Source organism: Eubalaena glacialis, chromosome 6 (assembly GCF_028564815.1).
Source record: "Eubalaena glacialis isolate mEubGla1 chromosome 6, mEubGla1.1.hap2.+ XY, whole genome shotgun sequence".
NCBI classification, from domain to species: Eukaryota; Metazoa; Chordata; class Mammalia; order Artiodactyla; family Balaenidae; genus Eubalaena; species Eubalaena glacialis.
In genome coordinates, this window is record NC_083721.1 from 11542929 (window position 1) to 11564623 (window position 21695).

At 36.6% G+C, this 21695-nt stretch overlaps 1 protein-coding gene across 5 annotated transcripts in view; it reads left to right on the plus strand.

Moving 5' to 3' along the window:
- CRYZL1 (crystallin zeta like 1) overlaps positions 1 to 21559 on the plus strand; it is a 33332-nt gene extending 11773 nt beyond the window's left edge. For 2 of the 5 annotated variants that reach the window (XM_061192889.1, XM_061192890.1), the window contains exons 4-13: positions 1035 to 1107; positions 4168 to 4212; positions 5451 to 5519; positions 12332 to 12465; positions 13527 to 13638; positions 15509 to 15607; positions 16994 to 17115; positions 17935 to 18040; positions 20401 to 20446; positions 20969 to 21559. In XM_061192889.1, the coding sequence (XP_061048872.1) occupies positions 1035 to 1107; positions 4168 to 4212; positions 5451 to 5519; positions 12332 to 12465; positions 13527 to 13638; positions 15509 to 15607; positions 16994 to 17115; positions 17935 to 18040; positions 20401 to 20446; positions 20969 to 21068 (906 nt within the window). In that variant the 3' untranslated portion in view covers positions 21069 to 21559. Of the gene's footprint in view, positions 1 to 1034; positions 1108 to 4167; positions 4213 to 5450; positions 5520 to 12331; positions 12466 to 13526; positions 13639 to 15508; positions 15608 to 16993; positions 17116 to 17934; positions 18041 to 20387; positions 20447 to 20968 lie in introns of those variants that run through there. The other 3 variants (XM_061192892.1, XM_061192891.1, XM_061192893.1) reach the window with 3 other exon arrangements.
- Positions 21560 to 21695: the final 136 nt, after the last annotated feature.

Genomic DNA, 21695 nt, shown 5'->3' on the forward strand with positions numbered 1-21695 from the left:
CAAATAATGTTCAGCATCTCTAGTATTATTATAAAAGTATAGTAACTCCTATACTTTTAGAAAGGTATAAAAGGAGCTTAAACTACAGGCTTATCTATGTACACTATGTCACTTTAAAAATCAAGTGCTGAATGTGGTCAGAATCTAACAACATAATAATCTCTCAAAAATAAATAATTTGGACTTCCCTGGTGGTCAGTGGTTAAGAATCCTCCTGCCAGTGCAGGGGACATGGGTTCGATCCCTGGTTCCGGAAGATCCCACATGCCGCGGAGCAACTAAGCCCGTGCGCCACAACTACTGAGCCTGTGCTCTAGAGCCCGTGAACCACAACTACTGAGCCTGCCTACCACAGCTACTGAAGCCCGTGCGCCTAGAGCCCGTGCTCCGAGAGCGCGTGCTCCGCAACAAGAGAAGCCACTGCAATGAGAAGCCCGCGCACTGCAATGAAGAGTAGCCCCCACTCGCCACAACTAGAGAAAGCCTGTGCACAGCAACGAAGACCCAACACAGCCCAAAATAAGTAAATTAAATAAACAAATGAAAAATAAATAAATAAATAAATAATTTATCCTTTAAAAGAAGAAACTCCAGCCTGAGATTATGTGGCAGTTTCCCTGTGTATATCCATCACTACTTCTCACCTACTCCCTAACCCAAGGCTTGTGAGAAACAATCAAACCCACCCCACCCAAATGAGGTGACTGGTACAAAGTGTTTAGCCAACTGAAAATTGTTCTGGCTATAATTTCCCTTCATATTTGGCAGAATAAAGATGTTAAAGTATGTTGATGGTGATTTGAATGGTAATACTCATACCTAAGCCCTACATGTCCACTAATTCCTCAGCAAACTTGGTTTCCTACTCTATAGAGGAACCTGTTTTGTAAAGTTACTTGCTTTTTGTCTTGATGCCAAAAATGGAGTCATATTTGCTTTTTATGTGGTTTGGTTTTTGCTCTTGCTTTCCTCATATATGAAAAGAGGTTCGGATTTATTCTTGACAATAAATTCAAGCCTTTGTCATTATTTAGCTTCTAGCAGAAATGAAGATGGAGAAGGATTTCTTTCCTGTTGGGAGAGAAGTTGCTGGAATTGTGTTAGATGGTAAGTTTACAGATATAAGTATCTGTATTCCTTTTCTAAGATAAAAGAAATTAAATGGTAGCTAATTGGTTTACTGACACATAAAATTATACACACTTCTTCAAATATAAAAGTTAATTATGCAGAAGTGTTTTCCCTTTTTTTTAATTAAAAAGAAAACTAGAACTAAATTGGTATTTTATAATTGAAGAGCTTATTACAGTTTAGTAAATATTTAGAGATTATGTATTTAAATCCATGAGTAATCACATTGAATAGAATGACCAGTATTGTCCTTTTTATGGTATTTGCAGACCAGCTAAATTACTTGTGTAAGTTGGCTTTGGGCCAAAATTTATATAATGGTCGGTAACTACATTCACATTAAATTTTTAAAGTATGCCTAAAATGGAGTATTTAAAAGGTAAACAGTTTGCTCATCTGAAATTGGTTCTGGGGAGAAATAACCAGTAACATTTTATGATTGCCTTAAATAAAGAAAAATTTTAGTAAATAATGGTCTTAACATGTAGAACAGTAAGCCTAAGTACTTGAAATAATTTGTTTCTGAATAAACGTAGTGTTCATATTTTCTGCTAATAGTTCATGATCAATCATTTTATGGTTGCTCTTCTTGCATATGTGAGTGGATGAATGAGCATTATCATGTGGATTAGACTATTTGAATTTCACCTGTAAATTTAATCTATAATACATCTGATACACTTAATGTAATCTTCTAACATAACTAAATCATAATTTTATTCCCTCTCCTTTCTTCTGCTTGGATTGTACGAAAATAAAAATAAGAATTATAATAGCCAGAAGATGATCAATCAATTATTCATTCATTCATTCATTCATTTTTTTATTCATCATTTCATGAGCACTTGCACAGTGCTTGGAATGTGAAGATAAATAAGACAAAGTCCCTGCCCTCCAAGAGTTCACAATCTAGGGGAGAGGCAAACAAACATGTATAGGCAAATTCATTCTGAAAGCTCCAAGGAGAGGTGCCCAACCAGCCAGCAGAAACAGGAAAGGCTTCTTGCAGTAAGTTAGCCAGACAGTAAGGGGTGGGCAGGAGGAGAATTCTTCTCCAAGAATCACGCTCAGCAGAGAAGATAGCATGAGCAAAGATGCAGAAGCAGGTAATAATGTGATGTATGTAAGAATTATGGAGTTCGGTGTTACTAGAGCAAAATTAAGTTCTGGACATGAGTCATAGGCAAGGTACTTGGCAGAAAAAAACCACTGTGTCAAGAAAATTCTCCTTCAGAGATCATAGAATAAAAGATATTGAACAGAATCTTTTCATGATGATAGGAACACTGATTCCTTCCCCTCCAAAAAATGAGACAAGAGGGTAGGCAAGGGCCAGACCCATGATGAGCCTCCTATCTCAGATTGGGTTGTAGAGAGAGTATTAGAGTGGCCATAAGAAGGGTGGATTTGAAGCAAAGCAGGCTGTAGGCAAGAGTACTGTTTGGGTAGTAGACCAACAGGCAAGAAACGGCATGGGGCTTCCCTGGTGGCGCAGTGGTTAAGAATCCGCCTGCCAATGCAGAGGACACAGGTTCGAGCCCTGGTCTGGGAAGATCCCACATGTCACGGAGCAACTGAGCCCGTGAGCCACAGCTACTGAGCCCCCACTCTAGAGCCCGCGTGCCACAACTACTGAGCCCACGTGCCACAAATACTGAAGCCCGCGCGCCTAGAGCCCATGCTCCGCAACAAGAGAAGCCATCGCAATGAGAAGCCCGCGCACCGCAACGAATAGTGGCCCCCGCTCGCCACAACTAGAGAAAGCCCGCGCGCAGCAACGAAGACCCAGTGCAGCCAAAAATAAATAATTAATTTAAAGAAAAAATGACAAAGTCCATAACCTAGACAGTGGCAGCAGAGGTAGTGAATGTATTCAAGAAATACTGAGAAAGTAAAGCCAGCAGAACTTAATAATTGACTGGAACAGGGAAATTAAAAACAGGTAAAAGCAGGAAATGATTTACAAGATTCTGGTTACATTCGAAAGTTGTCAGCTTATAGGTTGTGTTTGAAACTATAGAAGGGTGATGAGTTCATCCAGGGAGAGAGTCAAAATGAAGGAGACAGACAGCATGGAACCCTTGGCAATGCCACTGTTTGAAGGACAATTAAGAGGAGTACGAAGGAAGCCAAGAAAAAAGGATCAGGGTGATTTCAGGTAGACACGAATCCTCAGCAGGAGGGAAAAAGAAAAGCACAGAAGCCAAAAATATTGGGGGATAATGGTACAGAAGAGATCCAAAGAAGCAGCAAACTGGGGCCCTTTTGCAGACAGAGCCAGCCTGAGGCGCCACTTCCAGATTTCAGGCTCTACCTTACTTCACTGCTGCACCTCAGTTTCCTTGTCTGTTAAATAGGAGTAATAATAGGTACTTAATGGGTATGCCATGAAGATTAAATGTGATAACACGCTAAAATTCTGGGCACAAGTAGGCATTCAATGAGGTTTGGGTTTTTTCCTCCCATTTCCTTTTGTAACTATTTGAACAAAAATATTCTAAAGAATTGACTGATGGTGGAGGACTTTTCTCTACACACAAAGAGAAAATGTAACTATCACTTCTGTATAGTCCCCAAAATTTCTTGGCACCATTCTGAACTTATTTCCATAATCCCAAATCAAAGTAGTTCATATGTGACTCTAACCAGAATTCCCATTGTGCGTGAGAGATTTTACAACTCAAACAATGACAGATTGGACTAGCCTCAGGAGGGGTGGAACCCAGTATATCCAATGTAATCATCATAAGAGCTGTGGAGTGGATTATTTTCCTTTATTCCCTCATCCTTAGCTGAACGGAGAGACATCCTGCTCTACGGTGTCAACAACCACATGGCCCAGATATTGTAGAGAATCCAGATTTGAAATGTTCTATCCTACTGTCCTTACAGGCTATCAAAATGTCCTAGAAGTTCTTGACTTTTTCGCTGAGTTAGTGACTTTTTATTAATCCATGGCTTTTAAAATTTATTTTAATCGTTCAGTTATATTTAATAACCTCAAAATAATGATTATTAATTTTCTCCACTCTTTAGTTGGAAGCAAGGTATCATTCTTTCAACCAGGTGATGAAGTAGCTGGTAAGTTATAGGTCCTAGTCCTATTTCAAGTCCTCTGTCTTACTGTTGTTTCTTTTTTTTTTTTTCTCCTATGCAATTGCTGATGCTTAGTGTGACCTTGCTTCATATGCAAGTACTTACCTAAGTTTTGGAATTTACTCTCAAATATCCATTGATGAAGAGAATTGGGAGTTTGATTGCAATAGCAGAACATTTAAAACTTTTCAATATTTGGCTGTAGATATGATAGAAAGATGACCATAGTTGTTGCTGTCCTTGGTGCAGCCCTTCACTGACAGGACCCTGGTCTATAGTTAGACTGAAGACTCCAGAGAAAAGAAAAGTCACAATCCATCTGCTTGAAGACTACTGACTGACTTGGCTGTATAGAAGCTCTTCTCTCCACATCCGACTTGAATTGTATAGAGCTGCTCCCTTACTACCCTCGTAAAACTAAAAATTTACTGGAGACATTTAATTTATTGGTTTTTTTTTTTAATCCATAGTTAATACCATTTTGCAAAAATATATATTTATACTTGTGTCCTAGACATTCACACAAACAAATATAAAGTATGCATTTAGTAGTAGTCTTTGAAATTGCCATTTCTCTGTAGAAAATCTTCATAGGAAAATATTCATATAGACTTAGAAAATGTATAGCTTTACAGCATGCTTGAAGCTGTTAAGAATAAATTTATAGGAAAGTTTTCATCAGCTTTTAACACAGTTGCCTTTGACTTGGGTATTTTCTTTGAGAATTTATTATTTCTGTCTTATCTTTATTATCTGCCCAAGAAGTCAGTGACATTGTATTATTCAAGATCCTTTTTGTAAGAGACCAAAAATAAAATCAGAGTAGCTCAGGGGAAAATGGGATTTTATTGGAAGCATACCTCACTATCCTATAGAACCAAACTCTGGGAAGGGAGCCGTGAATCAGGGACAAGTTTAATGATGAGCACAGATGCCCCCAGGACTCTGACTTTGTTCTGTACATCAGCCATCGTCTTTATCATCACTCAGAGGTGAAAGAAGAGGAAGAAAAAGAGGTAGTACAGGTATTATAGTGTTCGTATCAGAAAATAAACTATCTACTTCCCTTCCTTATTTCTGAAATCTCTCCCTTCTTCACACTAGTACTGGAACCTTCCTCAGAATTCCACTGAGGAAAATTTAGACTAATGCTTACTGGCATCTCATTAGGGGTGAATTCATTTTTGATTTGTGTCCCTTAAGTTTCTCGTTTTAATTTTCAGGAATTTTACCCCTGGATTCTGAAGACCCTGGACTTTGTGAAGCTGTTCGAGTACATGAGCATTACTTGGGTATGTGGTAGTCCAGTGTTTTGGAACTCACGTAAGCCTTATTTCACAAATGTGTGTGGTTTTTAGTAACAGTATGATTTATTTGCATCTGCTGTGAGTGTACCTAGGAAATAACTATCGGGTGGTCATATGACTACTTCTAGCTTATATTTTGTATCCCTAAAATTCATTTTCAAACTAAACAGTATTTAGACCTTTAAGTTTCCCTTACACTGCTCATGGTAAGAGGTTTGAAAAGCCATTTCTCCCTTGGCTCTGAAATTATATCACTAATCAGAATTTTTTACTTCTTATTCTTGGTTATTAATTGAAATTTTTAAATGTATAAAATCTAGACAATACATGTAGAGTCTGAGTCAGGAAAGACTCAAAAACACTTACTCTTGTTTCTGTTGCTAATATCTTTTGACCAGTATTCAATGTAACTTAAATGTTAATTTAAAAATTTTCTTACAGTAATTTACTTCTTAAATATTTAAATTTAAATGAATAAATGTATAAACACAGACACTCTTCATGAAACCATAGTGAAAAGATGCTGCATCTCCTTAGTAATCAGGGGAAAGCAAATTAAAACCCCTTAGAGATACCGTTATGCATCCATGAGACTGACAGTTATAAAGTTTGACCATCCCAAGTGTTGGCAAGGATGTGGAGCAGTAGAACCTTTTATGCACTGGGAGTGTAAATTAGTACAAATGCATTAGAAAATAACTTAGCATGAGCTAATAAAGGTAATGATGTATTAACACCTCAGACCTAGTAATTCCACTGGTACTTTCATATACCAGAGAAGCTTGATGTGTACCAGTAGAACATGCACAAGAGTTCATAGTAGCATGGTTTGTAATTGTGGAATAAAAAGAGAAACAGCCCAAATGTTCATCATGGGAAAATGGATAACTAAAGATATTTCTAATTAACTCATCAGTGAAAATGAATAAATAACAGTCAAACATATCAAGATGGATGAACCTCACAAACTGTGCTGAGTGAAAAAAGCAAGCAAATTGCAGAAGGATACGAACAGTGTGATTCCATTTTATTTCTATGAAGTTCAAAAACATACAAAGTTTAATTAAGCATGTGTTATTTAAGGATATAAGGAACAGGTAGGGATGAAAAGTCATGTGGAAGTTACCTTTGTGGGCAAGGAAAGAGGATGTGATCAGAGTAGATCCACGGGACTACAGTGGTACTGCCAGTCGGCTATTCCTTATGCTGGGATTCATGTTATTCTTCATATCTTATCTATAGGTCATCATACATTCTTTTGTGTTCTTGAACTATTTTATTAAAATTTTTCCTAAGTTCTTTCTTGAATGATATAAATGCTAATCAGACCATGTGGGCCAATTTGGATTTTGGACTATTAAAAATAGTAAATTTGTACATTTGAGTCTATATAGTAACTTGAACTAGGCTAGGAAATCTTTGGCATTTCATTTTTGAAATTATAAATTGTTAAGTGATTTATATTTAAATTAATGACATTTACTATGTCTAAAATTTCCAAGTAATACCATCTTGTTTTATTAAAAATTAATTTTTTAATTAAATTTTATTCATTCATTCATTTATTTATTGGATGCGTTGGGTCTTCATTGCTGCGCGCAGGCTTTCTCTAGTTGGGGCGAGCGGAGGCTACTCTTCGTTGCGGTGCGCAGGCTTCTCATTGCGGTGGCTTCTCTTGTTGCGGAGCACGGGCTCTAGGCACACAGGCTTCAGTAGTTGTGGCTCGCAGGCTCTAGAGCGCAGGCTCAGTAGTTGTGGCGCACGGGCTTAGTTGCTCCGTGGCATGTGGGATCTTCCCGGACCAGGGCTCGAACCCGTGTCCCCTTCATTGGCAGGCGGATTCCTAACCACTGCGCTACTAGGAAGTCCCTTAAAAATTAACTTGAAAAGACAGTTTTCCAGAAATCTGAGGCCTGTGCTTATTTATATATATATTAAGCCTACATATGGAGCCAACTATGTGTCTTCCTTTGAAAGATAAAGCTCACTTCCAAGTACCGTGCAGTGCAAGTCTCTGATCCATGACTATTTTGATATAATGCAGTTTGAAAATTGAAGACGGCTGCTGTGTCTTTTATGGGAAACTCTACTATTTTTAATCCCAGAATTTCCTTGGGCCCTTTTTTTTTAAAAAATATTTATTTATTTATTTATTTTTGGCTGCATCAGGTCTTAGTTGTGGCTCGTGGGATCTTTTGTTGCGTTGCACGGACTCCTCTCTAGTTGTGGCATGTGGGCTTCTCTCTAGTTGTGGCATGCGGGCTCAGTTGTTGCAACATTTGGGCTTAGTTGCCCCGCGGCATTTGGGATCTTAGTTCCCCGACCAGGGATTGAACCTGCGTCCCCTGCATTGGAAGGCAGATTCTTAACCAGCGGACCACCAGGGAAGTCCCCTTTGGGCCCTTATTGTCCCTGTTCTTTTGAGAACCTTATGAATATGGAGTCAACTAAAACCTTTAGTTTGGATTCCTAGGATTGAGTTTTGACAAAATAAACTAAATTAAATTGTTATAGAAAGTTAACTCTTGAAAAAACAAACCAAGAAAAAAAAAAGATCCATTTCTTTTTTTTTTTCTATTTTATTTATTTATTTTTGGCCGTGTTGGGTCTTCGTTTCTGTGCGAGGGCTTTCTCTAGTTGCGGCAAGTGGGGGCCACTCTTCATCGCAGTGCGCGGGCCTCTCACTATCGCGGCCTCTCTTGTTTCGGAGCACAAGCTCCAGATGCGCAGGCTCAGTAGTTGTGGCTCACGGGCCTAGATGCTCCGCGGCATGTGGGATCTTCCCAAACCAGGGCTCGAACCCGTGTCCCCTGCATTGGCAGGCAGATTCTCAACCACTGCGCCACCAGGGAAGCCCCAAGATCCATTTCTTTAAGCATTGCTGAACACTGGAGGATTATAAGATGGACCAGAAGAAGAACAGCAAACTGGAACATCAAAATTTTCTAGCTATAAAGCTTAATCTAAGACAAGAGAACCACACAAATGACCTTTTATTTTCCTACAAATCAGGAGGATTATAGTCCCAAAAGCCACCAACATATACAGAGGAAGCAATTCTATTGATAGATATTCCTTGAGAAGGGAAACACAACAAAATGTTTCTTTAAAAGAAGTACTTTAAGAATGACCACTAACACCTGAAACATTGTAAATCAACTATACTTCAAATTAAAAAAAAAGAAGAATGACCACTAACTGCGTGACCTTTAGGCAAGACCCGGGCACACTTTACTTTGTCTATAAACAAGGATGCCAAACTAGATAACCTCTAATCTCTCCTGTAGCTCTAACATTCTATGAAAGAGAAAATAATTTCAGTATGTTCCCTGAAGATTTGCAGGGAGAAATAATTTAGTTCACCATGACTCTATTTTAGTTCCTATTAATTATTTGATGATTTTTTTAAATAAAAGCTCACAACTCAGTCACCTTCTAGTAAGTCAGTTCTTTTACCAAACCAAAGAACCAGTGTCCAAACAACTCCCAAAAGATGTCTTATTAATCTTGTTTCAGAATATTGAGGACAAAGGTAAAAAGTTGAGTAATTCTTCCAGCTCTTTTGTGCTTTCAGTTCTCAAGCCATTCTGATTTTATTTTTCATACAAACAGCTCATGCAGCTCAATGTCAAAAAAACAACCCAATCAAAAAATGGGCAGAAGATCTAAATAGACATTTCTCCAAAGAAGACATACAGATAGCCAAAAAGCACATGAAAATATGTTCAACATGGCTAACTATATTAGAGAAATGCAAATCAAAACTACAATGAAGTATCACTTCACACCGGTCAGAATGGCCATCATCAGAAAGTCTACAAACAATAAATGCTGGAGAGGGTGTGGAGAAAAGGGAATCCTCCTACACTGTTGGTGGGAATGTAAATTGGTACAACCAGTATGGAGAACAATATGGAGGTTCCTTAAAAACTAAAAATAGAAATACCATATGATCTAGCAATCCCACTCCTGGGCATAATCTGGAGAAAACCATAATTCAAAAAGATACATGCACCCCAATGTTCATTGAAGCACTATTTACAATAGCCAAGACACAGAAGCAACCTAAATGTCCATCAACAGAGGAATGGATAAAGAAGGTGGGATACATATATACAGTGGACTATTACTCAGCCATAAAAAAAGAATGAAGTAATGCCATTTGCAGCAACATGGATGGCCCTAGAGATAATCATACTAAGTGAAGTAAGTCAGACAGAGAAAGACAAATATCATATGATGTCACTTATATGTGGAATCTAAAAAAATGATACAAATGAGCTTATTTACAAAGCAGAAACAGACTCACAGGCTTAGAAAACAAACTTATGGTTACCAAAGAGGAAAGTTGGGGGGGGGGAGATAAATTGGGAGTTTCGGATTAACATATACACACTACTGTTGATACATACAAAGTAGATGATCAACGGAGACCTATTGTATAGCACAGGGAACTCTACTCAGTATTCTGTGGTGACCTATATGGGAAAAGAATTTGAAAAAGAATGGATATATGTATGTGTATAACTGGATCACTTTGCCGTACACCTGAAACAAGCACAATGTTGTGACTAAACTATACTCCAATGTAAAATAGAAGTTAAATTTTTTAAAAATTGGCACACATTTTCAGCATTATTCCTTTGGACCTGAGGTAGAAAGAATTGAAATTGTAATTCTTGGGCTCTGACATACTGTTATTATTGATCCATACATGGCTCTCTTCTATTTATTTTCTTAGTTTTTATAACATAATAAACACGTGTGTACCACCTAACACAAAAGCAAGGATCTCAACGTTAAACCATGTCCAACCATGTAATTTTAAAGCCTCTGCAATCTTAAATGTAGTTTTATTACCGTTAGAATTTTTTAAGCACTGAATTTTTGATTTCCTAATGAAAATATGGGTAGTCCCAATCCTTATGATGAAAGATGTTCCCAAAAAATTCCATATAAATAAATTTTACATAGATTGAACATGCACTGTTAGAGTAGATGGGCTTTAAAGTCAGACTTTGAAACTTGTGGCCTCAGACAAATTAATTACCCTGAACCCCATTTCATAATCAGTAAAAGTGGGAAAATAGCTATCTCGAGTTTGGTAAGGAATAAAGTACTGTGTGAGATATCCCCTGTTTTACTCTTTTAATGCCTTGATTGTCTGTCTGAACATTTTCATCATGTGCTTGGATGCTTTGCTTCCCCACTAGATGGCACTAATTAGTTGGTAAATTCAATGCTGACTGGCCATGCTAACCCATCTGCATCTATTGACATAAGAGGAAAAATAGTTCTGGTAAAGACTATGGAAAGTGTTATAAACTTGATTATAGGTAAAATGAGAAAGTATTGCCTATACAGTGAAAAAAATCACATTCAGTGTACAACATAAAAACAAAATAAAAATTAAATATATTAAAGAGCAGCTTAATGGTCAGAAAATATAAAGCTAGTATGGCTTAAATTACAGTATATTAGGAGTTTGCATTTTGTTCCAAGTGCAATAGAAAGCCATTGATGAATTTTAAACAAAGAAGTGTTAGGATGTTATTTATGTTTTTAAAAGATCATTCTGACACTTCTATTTTTCAAAGATACCACTAAAGAGATTGAAAAGAGAAGCCATAAACTTGAAAATAATTACAACACATAAACAAGCAAATGACTCATCTAGAATATATTAAGAATTTTTACAAATCAATAAGAAAAAGTCAACAACAATAGAAAAATTGATAGAACACTTGAACAGTCACTTCACAAAGGGAATTCCATATGGCCAACAAACATGGAAAGGTACTCAACTTCATTAGTAGTCAGGGGAAAGCAAATTATCAATAAAATCACATGTAAGAAACCATTACACATTCATATGATGGGCAAAAATATATAATACCAGGGTTGACAAGGATGTTCACAACAGCAGCTGTGGGAGAGTAAATTCATACAGCCACTTTGGAAATATAAAATCGAAGGTAATATATCCTGGAGCTGGGATTTCCATTCCTCAGTAAATATCCTGGAGAAAACCTGTGTACCAGTGTAAGAGTAACTTTTATACAAGAGCATTCTTAGTTAAGAATGCTTAACTACCAAAAATGGGAAAAAACACAAATGTTCCGTGACTGGAGAGTGGATAACCAATCCATCCTATGAAATCAGATGTTGCCATAAGACATCAAAAATGGAAGCACTATACTATAGCCACATGTAACAAGAAAGGATGTGTCTTACAAAACGATGTTCAACAAAAAAAGAAGATAGAAAAAAATGTGTGTGGTACAATTGCATTTAGATAAATTTCAGAAACAGGCAAAACAAAATTATATTGTTTAGGAATGGATACTTGAGTTATTAAACTATGAAGGTGAATTAGAAAATACATTAGAATGGTGGTGACCTCTGATGTCAATTATATCTCAATCTTTTCAAAAACGTTTCTGCCGGAGAGGCGAGGCTGTTGGCGTGAGGGCTGTGCTCTCTCTCTCAACCAGGATGGTGGTTACTTGCTTTATATTTATTCATCTAGCTGTACTTTATTTCGTGTACTTTTCTGCATACGTTTTACTTTAACAATAAAACGTTTAAAAAATACACACACACACACACACTTCTATGCTGAAAGTGGAGTATGCATGGGTAAGAATGGAAGCAGAGAAACCGTAATGTAGGTGAGAGATACTAGAAGTAGGCTTGGACCAGGGCCATGGTGGGAGCAGAGATGGAGGGAAACAGATCCAGGAAGCAGGTCTCACGGGACTTGCTAACAGATTGTTTCCTCTTGTTCTTTGTGATAGTTCACAAACCAGAAAAAGTTACGTGGACAGAAGCCGCTGGAACCATCCGGGATGGAGTACGAGCCTATACAGCTCTGCATTATCTTTCTCATCTCTCTCCTGGAAAGTCAGTGCTGATAATGGACGGAGCAAGTGTAGGTGCTAATGGTTTTGTTAAGAAACAGACCAAAATACAAATAAACTTAGGGAATTGAGAAATGGGCCATCTATTTGCTAATATAATTTGTTGCCAGTTAGCTTATTCACTGATACGTTTACCAAACTCCCATTTTCTAAACTAAGCAGCTTTTATCAAGGAGATAAAAGTTAGCATTACTGTGTTTAGTTTCTTATTACTTTGAATCTGCTAGTACTTTAAAAAAGCAGAAAAGCCATTTTTATTCATGTCTGTTACACAAAGCCTGAAATAGCTCATAGTCTTTGAAGCCAGACCCCAGGACTCTGCCAATTTTGTATCATCTCCCTCATACTTACACTTATGTGATTAAGGTGTTGCATTTATAGATAGATCACACAAGATCAAAACAGTGCTAATTTAAACATATTACATGCATCTTCAAAATATAGTTCAAGATACTAAAAGAGATTACATAAAATATAATTATAATCTAAAAATGTCACAAAACTTGGGGTGATTTTATAGTTTTATTTTCTAACTGGCTGTTGATGAAAATGCTTTTCCCCTGCTTTCATTGAAAAAAAGGCGTAACTGTCTTCAGCATTGGCTTCATCCTTACGTCCTACATCAGGATAGTAGTGTTTCCCTGAACTTACTCCACAGGTCAGCAAAAGGATGGAACTTTTGAAGTTGAGGTTGCTGGACTTGCATATGTATTGATATTATATAATTAGCTTAGTACATTATGCTGACAAGGCCCTTAATGGCTCATTTTTCTCATTCCAAGGCCGTGTTCTGAATTCGGCCTCTGTCCTTGACATTTTGTGCTGCTTGCAGTCAGACTGGCTGAGAGCCTGTGGCACACATAGCTTTTCCACCACCCCTCTTGAGGAAGAGTGTATCAAATGTTTCCACTTCTAAACTTATCCGTATTTTTTTCTTTTTCTATCAGACAACATTTTAAAATGTACTGAAGTAGCACTAAACTATTACACTTTATTAAACAACCTATAAAATGAATTAGATACGGCCTCTGCCCTATATCTATAACACCATCGTGTATTTTTTTCCACACAGGCACTTGGAACAATAGCTATTCAGTTAGCACATCATAGAGGAGCCAAAGTGATTTCAACAGCATGCAGCCTTGAAGACAAGCAGTGTCTTGAAAGGTTTAGGCCTTCTATAGGTGGGTAATAGTACTCAACACAGACTTTAAAACATAAAATTTTGAAGAGATATCACCTTAAAAACTGCACTTGTAAAACAAACTGCAGAATGCCAAATGCATGTCATTTAAAAAATGCACTTAGTATCTGTGCTAAGTCCAAGTTTACATAAGTTATAGTTTAAATTTTAATGATTTGTTTTTTAAACCTACATTTTTCAGTGTTTTTTCTTCTTTGCCTCATTGTTACCAACTCACCCAAGTTTGAATTAGGTGAACTTTGACACAGTTGAGAAACACCTGATGCCTCTTTGGTTTTAGTCAATAAATCAATATAGTTTTGCATCACTTTTTATGTTTCTCAACGTCTTTTACCCAGTGATATACCTCTAAAGTTGTCTGTTTCCTGTGATACACTAGGAAGGGAGATGAGCCACTTACACAGAAACCCAGGTCAGATACAGTTTAGGATAAATAGGACATGGTAGAGGCTGGGGAGCTCTGGAAAAGATTGAACCTATACGAATAGCGATGAATATGGAAAGGAGAAAGAAAATAGAGATTGAAAAAAATGAAAACGAAGAGAAGAAAGATAGAAATGGAATTTTATAGACTGTAGTTAACAGAATTAATATTGGAGTTTAACAGATGAAGAGAAAAGAAGATGAGCAGAGTGTAAGTGAAGGGCAGGCAGGAAGGAAAGTAAGGTTCATTGAGTGTTAATATGGATGATAGTTCCTTAAATCCTCAACAACCCTATGTCAACTAACTGGGAAACAGCATCTCAGAATTTAGCTTGTCCAAGGATGTACCACTAGATGTACCACTAGGCCTGGAATGGAGTTTGAACCCAAGCCTGCCTAATAGTAAAGCCTGTGTTATTTCCATGGTTATGTTATGCTTCTGGCAGAGATAACCAAGAAATGGAAGGAAGGTTAAAACAGGGGCTGGAGAAAGGAGGAAAATAAGAAAAAAAAGGAAAAAGAGAGATTGAAAATGAAAGGGGTGGGGAGCATGAATAGTATTGTTGGAGGGAGCAGTTTCCTCTTGGCTAACTCTGCCCTTCTTAGGTGCTTCAGCCCCCTTTTCCTCGAGTCCCCCCACCCTCACCTCCATCCCCCGAGACTTCAGTCACTACTGCACTACACCTCCAATCGGAGAATCTCTGAGAGGAACTCTCTTTACTGAGAAGGTGTTAAAAGATACAAAAATGAAATATAAACATGTGTCTTCATTTGCCAATTCAAATTGAGATTTTTTTTTTAGTTCTCTCACTGGCTTGTTCTATTAATACATTAAAGCAACCAGTTAAAATTAGTTTAATTTTTACTAACCCTGCTTAAAATAATCCTGGGGTTTTTTTCACCTTCGGGATATTTTTTTTGTTTTGGAGGGCAAAGTCGGGAGATGCGGGTATGGGCTGGGATTTCTATGACTGAGAAAGGTTAAAACGGCCTCTAACAGAGAAGTACCAAATCACATAAATATATCTTTGCACTTTTTAGTTCTAAACTCTATTAAATCTGAACATACTTAAGAAATTGCTTAATCTTTCAGTCCACATCTTCATATATATGTACCTCTGTGGTTTAGAGATTCTCAGTTCTGGCAAAATATCCTTTAGCTGTAAAGAACAATCCTCTATGTCAACAGACCAACGTTGGGACACATTATCCATAAAATGCTCATATTTTTATTTTATTGAATATACCAGTTCCTTCATTTAAATTGATCCTTAGCAATACTGGTTAGATGAGAAAAAGTATAATTTGATTCAGTAATTGCTTCAACCATTTAATTCATTTCAGAGAAGAGATATTTGCTTTTCTTTCTCTTCTTCTCTGAGTTGTGTTGATCACATACAGATTGCCTGACTTCCTGTCCTTTTCAGCCCGAGTGATCGATGTGTCCAATGGGAAAGCCCAGGTTGCTGAAAGCTGTTTAGAAGAAACAGGTGGCCTTGGAGTAGATATTGTCCTAGATGCTGGAGGTGGGTACTTTACTAAATCAGTAGTCTCTGTAGTTTTTTTATTGTGATGGGAGAATTCCTGGGAAAAAAATATATAACCAGGAAATAATTATTTATATATTATTAAATTGATGTTTAGGGTTTTTTTATTTTTGAACTTTTCTATTTAAATTGGCGCTTCTTCATTTTATTCCCATTGTAAGCACTGTCTGGAAGAGAGAACATGCTTGCCTTTTAAAGTGTAGGCATTGGACTTTAAGTATCTCTACAAGAAATCTGCAGACATGATCTCCTCAGTGGTTCCTGGATTAGTTCAGGTCTCAGCCAGTTGCTTAATTAGTCAGTTCTGCTATGTATGGCTGCCCTCTATTGGATGGTAGACTTCTGCAGTCCCTGTTTGGAAAGTGCACAGAATTTTGTTGCATTTTCACCTTGCTTGAACTTTTGTAGTTTAACCAATATCTATTTAACACCTAATCTTTACACTCTTAGGTAGTGCCATCACACCTAAAGAACAGGTTTCACAAGCCTGCAAAGGGATTCTGTTTATACTTTGTTAGAATTTATCTTCTATCCTAAGAATCGTAATGAATACAGCTATGACCATATGTATTTCTTTTTAGCCAGTATTTTCAAGATTCGAAATTAACTCAGAAAAATCTTTCAGTGGAAGTGAATGTATACTTAAAACTTTTCAAATGGACATTTCAATAATTATGTCAAAATGTGACTGTCTTTTTTTTTTTTTTTTTTGGCTGCATTGGGTCTTTGTTGCTGCACGCGGCTTTTTCTAGTTGCGGCAAGCCGGGGCTACTCTTGATTGCAGTGCGCGGGCTTCTCATTGTGGTGGCTTCTCTTGTTATGGAGCACGGTCTCTAGGCGCGCGGGCTCAGTAGTTGTGGCTCGCAGGCTCTAGAGCGCAGGCTCAGTAGTTGTGGCGCACGGGCTTAGTTGCTCCACGGCACGTGGGATCTTCCCGGACCAGGGCTCAAACCCGTGTCCCCTGAATTGTCAGGTGGATTCTTAACCACTGCGCCACCAGGGAAGTCCCAGTATGACTGTCTTGAATCTGAGTTGCTTACTCAGAAGTCAACTTTTCCCAAAGTATTAAGCTATCAATGTTATAATTGAAACTATCAGAGTTATGTGCTATGTTATCTTGCCTGATTTTCAAATTAAAATAGACTTTTTACCTTTAGTTATATCACTTATAATTAAATCTAAAGTAAAGTGTATGACCAGTTTTCATGCAAAAAATATATTTTAAGTGTCTGAATACAAAATGCTTCCTTGTTCCTACATTAAAAAGTAAAGAGAACTAGTTTGAAGAATAAATTTTTATCAGATTACTATAAAATACATTTTCTCTCTCTCTCCCTCTCTCTCTTCAAACAATTCCTTTGTAAGTGAGATTATATAATAAAGATGATGAACCAACTGTAAAATTACAACTACTACCACATAAACATGATATCATCACCCTTCTTGGTGTTGGAGGCCACTGGGTAACAACAGAAGAAAACCTGCAGGTATTACCAGAAACAGTAAAGCATTACTGATACGCCAAAAGGATGCAATTAACAAAGAATAATGCCTAAGTCTTTTAGCAAGGTGTGGCTAAATTTGTATACATTCTGAATTATATCCTATTTTTAAAGAAATGTAGCTTTTTTTTTTTAACTTTAGCTGTTGGCCAAATGTTGAAATATAGTGCTTAGCAGAGGAGTTCATTTAACTTTTATTTAGTGGTTTTGAAGTAGTGACTTATGAATTTTTTAATAGTGTTTCAAATAAGATTTTTTTCCTTAGTAACAAACATTCTTGTTGACATACACTTAACAAAATATTTCTATATAAAATTATGACAATTTCCTAATTATTCAAATTAGAATTTACTATATGTGTGTGTGTGTATATATATATACACATTGTCTTCCAAAGTTACATTTCTCAACAAAATTCAAGTATTTTTATCATGGTTGATATGCAAATACCATAATTCTCATGTACCAATCTTCACCAATTTTCCAACTTCCTCATGAAGATGACTGGTGAGTAGCAACGAGAAATATCTCTCTCTCACACACACACACCCCCACACACATATACCTACTACCGCTTCATCACCTCTAGATTGGCCTTGCATTTGACCTTGCTGTTTCGTCATTTTGGACAATGCATTAGAAAAGAAAACAGTATAGTATACATATTATTATTAAAGTTTGTGTGTGCTGATTATTTGTGATTTGGGTATTATTTGTGTAAAAGCTTTTCTGGCTGAAGATACCAATCATTCTTCTGCTATTAAACTCACAGCAACTGATTATTCTTTGTGCATTCTATCCAAGTTGGATCCTCCAGATAGCCACTGCCTTTTCCTCAAGGGAGCGACGGTGGCTTTCCTTAATGATGAAGTTTGGAATTTGTCAAATGTACAACAGGGAAAGTATCTTTATATCCTTTTTTTCTACTGACTTGAGTTTCTGGCTTGAAATTTACCTTGTATTCTCGTCATTAAGTTCTTTAATAATGATAATAATAATTAATAATAATAGCAGCTAACTTACATTGAACATGCCAAACAATGTTCCCAGTGCTTTATAGGTATTAATTTATTTAAATATTAAAACAGCCCTGTGAAAGTTAAGTACTATATTATCCCTATGTCACAGGTAAAGAAACTGAAGGATAGAAAGGTTAGTACATGCCTAAGGATGTAGCTAGCAAGTGGCAGGACAGGAATCACACCCAGGCAGTCTTGCTCGTTTCTGAATGAGAAACTATAGGATACATGGAAGAGTTTGCTTCGTTTTTAACCTGGCATTATGGAAATTACAGATCACCTTGACAGGCTGCATCTTTACTCCTACGGTGGTGCCATTATGTTAAACATTTTGATAATGCCTGATAATCTTAGTTATCAAAATTAAGAGTTTGTGGGGTGTTTTTTTTGTTTTTTGGTTTTTTTTTTTGGCCGCGCGGCTTGTGGGATCTTGGTTCCCCGACCAGGGATTGAACCCGCCTCCCCTGCATTGGAAGGGCAGAGTCTTAACCACTGGACCACCAGGGAAGTCCCATGTGGGGTGTTTTTAAGAATATCAATACTAGGAAATCTTCATCAAATGAAGATGGGTTTGATTTTTTTAAATGGAAGTGATTCAGTAACAAATCTAGTGAATGAAATCGATCATTCCATTTTGGTAAAAGTAATGAAAAGTTTTCTTGAGAATATGAGAGCAGTTCCAAAAGAAAGGTCCAAACCTCTTTAGAGCAGGGTCAACTTAAGAATAAACGTTTTATTTCTAAGACGCCTGTTTTAAAGGCAGCTGTACTTGGTAAAAACTTTAATACATTGGATAAAAAATAAGTTCTCATTACTTAATAGAGTATAATTGTGCGTAAAGAAAGAGACTTGCACAACCGTTTGTCTCACTGAATATCATTTTTATTAAATGTGCATTGTTACATATGCGTGACGTGTACAAGGGCCAGCCTCCTCTAAGAGCAATGGCAGACTTAATACAGAGCTTTCAAATAGTTGAATAATATTTAATTAGTATACTGCATATGTTGAGTTTTAAAGAGTACATTTCAAAACCAGAACGTCCCCTTAATGTAGTGAATGTATGTGTTTAATGTATTTCTGATTAAATATTTTCATATTAAATTTGGAAAATAAACTTAATTTTTAACTTTCTAAAAGAATTCTTTAAATTTCAACTTTAAATAATGACACATTCAATAACATTGTAATTATCAAGAATACCATGGGATGTTAATGACAGAGACCATGTATTAAAAGTAACATAAGTTAGTATGTTTTGAGTCTTTCATGTCAGAAGGTAGCCTGGCTGCTCTGCCTGCGTTACTTAATAACTTAAATCTCTCAACTGCTCCCCTTTCTCCCCACCATGAGATTTTAACCTATTTGACAAATCCATGGACCATACTGAAACGTGACATGTTCATATGAAATGTTAAATTTTCAAAAATCAGAAATATACGTTTTATATTTATATACTTACACATACTGCTGGCAATTTCATTAACAGAAGCAGAAAGAGAATTTGTAGTACGTGAAAAGTGAGTCGGTATTCTTTAGGTCCTTTTAAAGTAGCTTATGTTCATATTTTCTAATTTACATTTTCTAAAGTCCTGAATCAGACTTCAGTCCTCACTTGTGCACACCCCCCTCAGTTGCATCACACATGAGCCAGCTGCTGCTTGTGATTTAACATAGCAATCTCCTTCCAATTGTGTGATTATATGCCATAAATAATTCTCCTGTACTAGCAGTTATATAGACTCTCAGTTCTAATATTATAATTTCAAGTAAATGATTAGAGTTTTAAATTTTACCCTGCTTTTTAATTCTCTTAGTGGCATATATTACACACACAGATTATTAACTTTCCTGCATACGTATTTATCAGCTGGTTTAATAAATAAATGTGCACCCAAAGTAAGAGATATAAGTGCTAAAATTGTTTTTAACTAAAAGTAACATAAGTGGCGCTAAAATGAAACCCTGACCCCATTCTGTTACCATCCATTTGGGATAACACTAGTCATTACTTAGGACAGGCATTAGGCTTCTTTCATCTCTTGTCCTTAGAAGTTTAGGCTCTATTATGTCACCACCTCTCTCAAATCAGTTCCCCCATTTTCCTGTTTTAGAGGTAAACGTGACAGCTTACAGAATTTCTATTAAAAAAAAAAAAAAAAGGTGACCTGCCTAGTATCTTCTGCTTATCAAATGGTTTTATTTACTCCTCTCTCCTTTACGTTGCCACCTTAACAGTCTTTCCAGCTACGTATCTTAAAAGATGTGATGGAGAAGCTATCAACTGGTGTTTTTAGGTATGCTAAATGACCAAATCATTGTTCTTGTTTATTTTTCTATTCTCCAGGAGATAAAATGGGCATTCCCATTTTTTTTTCAGCTTTCTCAGTACACCTCTTGCCTCCATATTTTATTATTTTGCTTAGATAAATAGCTGCTCCTTAGTATTTCTCGAAGTGTATATACACCAGTATGCATTCCCTAAGATAGAAGTGGTTCGTTAGTTTTCCTTACTCCATTCCATACTGTACCTCACCCTTTGCTTATCCTCATCACCCCTCCCAAAGCAACTTGAAATAACCTACAGGTTGACAAGAAGTACAATTTTTTTTTCAGCTGGATCTGTTTATCAAAAAAGAGAGAATGGATAAAATAGGTATTTTTCCCCATTCAAAATTTAACTGGTTTTAACAGTGGAAATATTAACGGACAAATTTGATTTAGAGTAATAGAGTTGAACTATAGCAACTGTCAACTACCATGCTATGTACTCTACTCATCTTTAACTAGACATTTCTAATAGTTTCATTCTTCCTCAGACCTCAGTTGGATGAACCCATTCCACTATACGAGGCAAAAGTTACCATGGAAGTTGTTCAGAAAAATCAAGGAAGAAAGAAGCAAGTTGTTCAATTTTAATTTTGTTCTTTCTCAGACCTCAGTTGGATGAACGTTTTCCAGTATTGAAGCCAGAGTTTCCTTGCAAATTGCTCAGAAAAGTCAAGCAAGATAAAAGCAAGTTTTTATGTTTTTAAGCACGTTTTCCTGCTGAGACACGATGCTCAGAGTTATCTGAAGTATTTGAAAAGTCTGAAGTATTTGAAAAGTATTTGGAAACATTGTACAGACAATTCTAAAATTTAAGACAATTCTAAAATTTAACATCTAAAGGGAATATTCTGAAAGCCTTTAAAATTATTGTTCCTATATATTTGCCTCTTATAAAATTCTTTACATGAAGAAAACTGCTTTCAGCACAAGCCACGCTACTCTGATAAAGCTGTTGGAGTCTTTTGCTATGTCAAAATAACATTATTTTGTATCAACTCCATTCTCAACACCTTCCTTCTTTAACATCCTTTGCTGTCGTAATTTAATACTTCGAATATATTTTCAAGTCTCAAAGGACCTAGCCCATTGAAAGCTAAATTTTTTTTCAAATATTCATTCACTCCAGGGTTTCCTCAGGATCGAACGGGAGCATCACGGTAACTCGTCCGTGACCGCTGCAGTGTTTGCGTGGAAGGCTGCAGTGGCGATGCTTGG